The following is a 7,394-nucleotide window of genomic DNA, read 5'->3' as shown; positions in this document are numbered from 1 at the left end:
TGCAGCTTTCTTTCACTGTCTGTGGAAAACAATTTTCTAGAATACACACCAATGTAATGATTTCCCTTCTCAGTCTCAGCACTGCTACTGCTCTTCACCTGTGCCGATCAAATTACTGTAAGGGATCAACAGAACATAAAAAAAAAAGCCAAATTCTTCTAAGTAGCAGTGATTCCTATGTAAGTAATGCAGAAAAAGCAAGTTACTTCTGTCAAAATATTTTATTTTGAAAAGCATAAGAACAACAGTATTTGTGGCCAGCTTTTTGCAACAAATTGCTTTCCTCCCAAGGCTACACTTCCCTAAAGCAGTTGAGGTGTTTGGTTCCAGGTTAGATCTTGTCAGAACAAACCTGTTCCCACAACCCTTCTTCATTTTTTTTGTAGATGCGAGGTTTCCTGTCAGGAAACAGGGAGCGAGATGGAAAGGGATGTTCTTTTAAAAATGTTAATGTAGATCTAATGTGGGAAACAAAGTGGGGTGGTTCAGCCAGGGGTGATGTGGAAAGATTCTGAAAAACAAGATGGTAGCAATAGCTGCTTGACATTCCAAGTTCTCAATTATTCTGCCTTTTAGTAAGATTATTTCCACCCCCTCACCACCCCCCAAGCAGTACACTGGGAAATGTTCTGACAGACCATACACCTCTCTCTACTCAGCAAGAAGGTAAAAAAAAAAAAAGTCAGTTTCAGGTACCTGTAAAATTTGTTGATCATCTTGTTCCAACCAGAAATCTGCATGTGGGAAAGGCCTCCAGAAATAAGGCCCAATGTGTAGTTGTTCCATCTTTGCATCATAGATGTTGGTCAGCTGTAAGAACACAGGGACAGCCTGGAACAGTGCTTCAGAGACAGCAGTCACCTCAGCTGTGAGGCCTTAAGCTGCAGCCTGTCTCAGACACACTGCCTGCCAGCTCAGCCCCACTTCATTTCTAGTGCATAAAGATTAACCAATTATTCTGACAACTGTAACAATCCCAGAACTAAAAGACACTACTAGGATTATGCCTGTGACCCAAGTCTCTTTACAGAATCATCTTGCCAAAAACTGCAGGACCAGTCACAGCAGCCCATGAGAGCTGCACGCCCCAGACAAGGCTTCCTCAGGAGCTGACTGCTCAGAAGTGGTTTGATCCACACTGCTGTGCTCTGCCTCCACTCTACATCTTTCTCAGTTGATTCATTACTGACAGAACACTCCCAAAGTGATTTTTTCCTCCAAAACACTTCTTTGCCCTTATCTGGTCTCCCCTTCCAGCAAAAACACTCCTTCCCATGTTATTTTTACTCACTGTTGCTCCTGTTAAAATATGGGCTGAACGCAAATCCTCATCCGGCCCTTTTTCTGGGAAGGTTGCAGGGAAAATCTCTGCTGTTTTAACATTCACAGCTGATAGGAAAGAGTTTAAATACAGAAATAAATAATTATTGAAAAATACTTGTTTAAAATTACCATGTCCTCAACACGACCATGTTGCAGGAACATCAGAACCCATCAAACACTATTCTGGCATCTGTCAGTACCACAGAGCCCTTCATCTGTAACACCATATTTATGCACCTATTTTGATGTTGCTTTGGCAGCATTTCAGTATTCCAGCAGAGCATTTTGAGATAAACCCCAGTTACAAAAAAAAAAATTACTAATTTAACTCACCTATTCCATAAATGATTGGAAAGTGAGTATCTTTTTCTTCTCTGTCATTTAGTTCTGTAAGGAAAAAAAAAAAAAGTAAAACTTGCAGGGTTTTGGATTTTTTTTTCTGAACAGCATTAATTTAGTTGTGTCTTATCAGAGAAGTTCAGATCTGATGTTGCATGAAGACAGAAAAATACCAAGGAAGCCAGTAATGACACACTTGGGGCCTGGAGTGGAGCTCTGTTTCTCAACAGTAGGGCTGGCTCCAGCCAACTGTTGTTCCACCTTCTGCAGAGGCAAAGTGCAGGGGAAACAAACCCACAAAATGAAATTCCTACAATGCCAATTTTCAAAGGTCTAAGTCACTAACAGCACTGAAAGGCAAAGATGGTGGAAGTATGACCTGACTGTGATACAAGGAAGAGGAAATCACTTCTTCCTTTATCTGACACCACACATGATGCACTAACTGAATTAGTTTAGGACCTGCAGCGAGGCAGGTCAAAGGTCAGCTGCCTCTTAAGATACCCATAGGTACATAATCTTTTCACAGGACAAAGGTGGTGAAATAGCCTGATAAGGATCATAGATGGTTCTTCTATCATCAGGTGCCTTTCAGCAGCCCTTGGTGAGCAGGGAATCCTCACTGCATTGTCTATTTGACATCACCACACACACAGCCAGCAACAAAACTAAAAATTACAAGTTGTTATGGAGGACTCATGCTGTTCTTTTTTACAGGACAGAGAAAAAAAAAAAAAGCCATGTGTGAAAAGACTTATTTCAGTGGCTAAAGATACTTCAAAACTCATGGAAATGATTTATTACCTGTTACACAGAAAGTCACTAGATGAACGTCATCTGGCTGAAGGTCAAATGCTCCTACAGCAACAAGGACACCAGGAATGTGTAAGACTGACTGGTGACAAAGCAGGTGCTGTACATAGACGAGGGGGCATTACCAGTGCTGCACACTGCAGCACAGCTGGGCAGACATACCTACTGTACTGTTCCTAGGTAAGGCAACAGAGCAGAGAGCATTTGGCAGATCTGCTTTAAACTTAACTTTTAGAAAATTACAGCCACAGCTACTAATGTAATGGTAATTCACAGAGCATGGTCATTTGTAGTAGCAAAAACATGCTAGAAAAGTGTTGTGCCACTTACTCCTTTTACCAACACTGATTTAGCTCTGGAATCACATCAGCTCTGCTTTACTTCATCATATATTTAACATATTTAAATATATTTTCCGAATATTATATTTATATAGTGAGCAACCCCAGTCTGTCTTTAGCTGTATTTTATTTATGCTTTTCACCATCCCAACATCAGAAAAAACCCTTCTTTTTCAAAATTGCAATTGCAATACAGCGCTTTTGTTTCAAATTTTAACTTGCTGTGTGTGAAAATCAGAAGGTTGAAGAAACCAAGTTAACCCAAATCCTTCATTCAGTACAGAGCTCTCCTACCACACGCAGCATAGCTAACAGGACTTGCCAGGCGATGGTCATGGGGCTGCAGCCTTTACTGGTTCTGTTTTCATTTATCTCCTGGGCCACCTCCTTCCCATTTGGACATGTGCCCTGTCCCTGCCCCTTCCCAGTTCCTGCAGGGCTCAGGCCTCCACAGCCACAAGTGCTTAGCACAAGTCAGAGCACTTAAGAGAGGCTCAGAAGATACTTTACTTTTCAAATGTGTTTGTAAAACACTGACTGCAGTCAGTTCTCTGGACTACAGATTTTATAAACAGAGAGAAAATTCCAAACAATAATTTAACTTTACCTCATGACATTAAGGTACAAAATGAATAGTAACTAATGAAGTCACCCACATCTATAGATTTACACAGTGACAAAACTTAAGCAGGATCACATAGTATGTCAGCAGCAGAGCCAGGAGTCAAGCCCAGCTGACCTGCATTCCAATTCTCCACTGGAACATAAAGCCAGGAAGAAACTACAAGTTTAGACCCTCCATCCCACGCACTGGCCTAGGTAAGCCTCACAGGTCCAACCCCTCTGCACACCAAGTTCTCAGGCAGAGAACATACCCTTCAAAATGAATCAGGTTTCTTCCCATTGAATGACAACAGGCTCAGATTACAAACAAATTCAGTCAGAACTATTTTTTTTTGGACATGAGAGTGGAAAAAACGTGAACTTACTAAGAAGCTGATTAGTAAGTTTTTGTGATAACTGCCTATCATCATTGAAACCTCCAACTAGGTGCACTTCCAGCCTAACAGAGACGGAATAACAGGAAACAGCAGTTAAAAAGACATCCTAAAGTCAACAACTTTACAAAATAAACCCCAGCCCAGACTGCAAAGCAATCATTAGAGAAGCCTCACTTTTTAGAGCCACATGCACCAAGTTGATTTGCATATCTCAAGTTACGGTAATTCCATCTGAACACTTCAGGAATCACTAAGGAAATAGGACAAATTGAACTTTTAAGAGGTATTAGTGCATGCAATTGTCTTAAGCCAGTAGCATCTCTGATGGTCGGAACCTCTGGATTGGACTGATCTGGGTAATGACCATTCAGTTCCAAAACATGAAGATTTTTGCTCCTGTGACCTCGCAACCACCCTGGACCACACAGCAAGGTTCTTCTCCGAGAAGAGTCTATGTAAAGACAAGCCCTGGCAAATCATAAGCTTCTAGGAGACTGTATCTTCTAAGTTCATTGAGGTTTTGTTCTTATCGAACTACAGGGGCAAAAACCTCACATCCAGAAGAACCTTGTTTGCTAAATTCTGTAATTCCGTTTCAAAGCTTTTCACCCCCCAACTGTCCCTGCCCCCACCTTTTTCATATTTATTTTTTTTTTTGTGGGACTTAGAAAAATCACAGATGGATTCTCAGATCCCAAAAGGCATTTACAAGACCAACAGTTTTGAAGAAAAAACAGAACATAAAACCAAACACAGTTATAAGGAAATTTCACACATCTGAAACAAAAGTTAACTGGGAAACTGTAAATACAAAAACTCACAGTGGCATCTTTACAGAGACACTATTCAGAACAGAACCATGCTGTCGGAACCTCTGGATTGGACTGATCTGGGTAATGACCATTCAGTTCCAAAACATGAAGATTTTTGCTCCTGTGACCTCGCAACCACCCTGGACCACACAGCAAGGTTCTTCTCCGAGAAGAGTCTATGTAAAGACAAGCCCTGGCAAATCATAAGCTTCTAGGAGACTGTATCTTCTAAGTTCATTGAGGTTTTGTTCTTATCGAACTACAGGGGCAAAAACCTCACATCCAGAAGAACCTTGTTTGCTAAATTCTGTAATTCCGTTTCAAAGCTTTTCACCCCCCAACTGTCCCTGCCCCCACCTTTTTCATATTTATTTTTTTTTTTGTGGGACTTAGAAAAATCACAGATGGATTCTCAGATCCCAAAAGGCATTTACAAGACCAACAGTTTTGAAGAAAAAACAGAACATAAAACCAAACACAGTTATAAGGAAATTTCACACATCTGAAACAAAAGTTAACTGGGAAACTGTAAATACAAAAACTCACAGTGGCATCTTTACAGAGACACTATTCAGAACAGAACCATGCTTTAAACCACTGCTAAAAATACCCTCAAAATCATCAAGGAAATTGTTTTCACTTTACATGTGGTTCCTGATGAGGAGAGATTTCCTGCCCAATTACCTTGTCTGACCCCCATTACAGTCACGTAAGAACTCCCCACTTTACAAGCTGCAATGAACTTTGTGAAAAAAATATTACACAAGCAGTAAGAGCAGAGCTGACCTGCCACATCCTGTGGTGTTAGAAAAAGATTTTACTGAACTCATGATGAGGGACACCTCTGCTTCTGTGTCTGATCCATCGCAGTGAGTCAAGCAGGTAGCTCCACTGCCTGAGGAAGACGGGAGAAGACAGTTATGACATTATGGGAGGCTGCTGTGCTACCGTAACTGAAATCAGTAGCAGTTTACATTACTACAGGAGCATAAGGGCTACACCTACCACCTTCTCACTTCCCCTCAGGACAGCAGCCTCCAGCAGAATGTATGAGCTAACTGAATGAGGCAATAACCTCTTGGTGTGCCCCATTATCAAACCACCTGAACTCATGCAGAGGATACAAGTGCCCTCCCAACCAGCACCAGGAAATCAGGACAATCTCCAATCTCCAATGTCAAAAATCCAGGCACATAGTTAGGATCCTTTCACAAACTGTACCTCTGTCATTACCAAACCCTGCAGGCCCAAACTGCTGTACACAGCCAAGGTCTGCAGCTGCCACCAGCCATGGGAACAATCGACTTTGGGATCTGCTCACTGAGCAGCCAGACCATGGAACCTCTGACACTAAACACGCCAACTCTTTGAGCAAGTCAGTAAATACATCATGTGGCTTTTTGAGACTGAAGCTTAATTAAACATAACTGCAACTTATTTAATTAATGCAGTATTAACCAATACTAATTAATCTGGGATACAGATTTTGTTGTGAACATCCTCTGAAGATACCTGTGTGTCGGAGCACAACTATGTGACAGGTAGTTGCATCATCTGACCCAAGAATGGAAACCGAACCTATTTTAAAAGGAGAGAAACACTGTAAGGACTCTGCTTTTAATGATCATTACTTCTACAGAAGAAAAAATGTTTATGTTCCTGCCTACCATCTTTAGGGGTAGTCACTGCAAATTCTCTCTGCTGGATGTACAGAAGACCTTTGGGTTCCACAACCTGAGCAGGCTGACTTCTTAGTTGTTTTGCCCTTTCCTAAAGATAAATGATAATAGAGACCACAGTGGCAGAATTCTCAGGTGAATCCATTACTTGACAGAAACATTATCTCTGAAAAGCAAAGGGAGCCAGGTCAGGGAGAAACATACATATTTTTTTATTATGGAATATTCTTAATTTTGAGAATTTTCCCCTTTCATGTCAGTGATCTACTTGTTAAACCTTATCATTCTATAAACACACAAATCCCATTTTCCTGCTATCTATAAAGATAATAAAATGTAGGTACAACGAAAATCAATAGACCTTTGCAAAGATTACATTAGACAATACCAGAGTTGATCTTGGCAGTTTAATATGGACCCAAAACTTTAGAAATGTAAAAGTTCCAGCTTCGTTCTGCTACAATTGAGCACATTTATTTAGTACTTAGAAAAATATTCCTATTTAGCAGCTTGCTTAGTGCATGGAAAACCCATCCTGGGTTGTGACTACTGCAGTGCTGTATCACAGACCTGCTGACTAGGCAGTGAATTTCCATCATGGGACTCAAAAAATACGTCACAGTTTTATCAAATTTGCACCAGTTTTCTGCAAAAAATCAGTTTCTACAAAGACGAATTTTCTGATAAGAAACAGGTTCTGAACCAGCTCAGCTCTGCAGCTCCAGGCTCACTATCTGCCCCTCGGATTACAACATTTACATACTGAAACTGAGGTCAGTACCTTCCTAAAAGTTACCACATTGACTTTTACCACCAGTTTTTGTCACTTGGCACATAAAGGGACAGCTCGGCCAGGCCGAGGCGGATGGATCCAACCAGCCCACGCAGTGCACACACAGACCAGTCGCTGTTCGCCTCTGGGCATTTACCGTTATACCCCCGGGGACATTGATTTTACTTATTTTCAGTCAACCCGTCTCTCTTCGTTGTCACGGAGGAAGAATACGGCGCCCCACAGCCGCGCTCCCTCCCCCACAGCCGCCTCAGCCCGGGCTGCCCCAGCGAGCGCCGCCTCAGCCCCGCCCG

At 41.7% G+C, this 7,394-nt stretch overlaps 1 protein-coding gene across 1 annotated transcript; it reads right to left on the bottom strand.

Annotated features, from left to right (window-relative positions):
* Window positions 1–205: 205 nt before the first annotated feature.
* On the bottom strand, window positions 206–6,394 carry NTAN1 (N-terminal asparagine amidase). The gene is made up of 9 exons (XM_010003214.1): window positions 6,297–6,394; window positions 6,142–6,207; window positions 5,416–5,524; window positions 3,806–3,879; window positions 2,467–2,520; window positions 1,657–1,710; window positions 1,292–1,389; window positions 697–810; window positions 206–511 (listed from the first exon to the last, which is right to left on the bottom strand). Exons 3-9 carry the CDS (start codon window positions 5,457–5,459, stop codon window positions 332–334), a joined length of 618 nt encoding a protein of 205 aa, XP_010001516.1. The 5' UTR covers window positions 5,460–5,524; window positions 6,142–6,207; window positions 6,297–6,394; the 3' UTR covers window positions 206–331.
* Between the last annotated feature and the right edge of the window lie 1,000 nt (window positions 6,395–7,394).

The sequence above is a fragment of the Chaetura pelagica genome, unplaced genomic scaffold, assembly GCF_000747805.2.
Source record: "Chaetura pelagica isolate M959 unplaced genomic scaffold, ChaPel_1.0 scaffold138, whole genome shotgun sequence".
NCBI classification, from domain to species: Eukaryota; Metazoa; Chordata; class Aves; order Apodiformes; family Apodidae; genus Chaetura; species Chaetura pelagica.
Note: the sequence above shows the minus strand (reverse complement) of the source record. Positions and strands in the feature narration are given on the sequence as shown.

Bases quoted from the DNA above. Each gene is read 5' to 3' on its own strand.
- NTAN1 (XM_010003214.1), bottom strand. From the start codon at position 5,459: ATGAGTTCAGTAAAATCTTTTTCTAACACCACAGGATGTGGCAG. The intron at 3,880-5,415 runs GTCAGCTCTGCT...CGTCTCTGTTAG, and splicing joins AACACCACAGGATGTGGCAG to GCTGGAAGTGCACCTAGTTG. The intron at 1,711-2,466 runs GTAATAAATCAT...TTTTCCTTACAG, and splicing joins AGTGACTTTCTGTGTAACAG to AACTAAATGACAGAGAAGAA.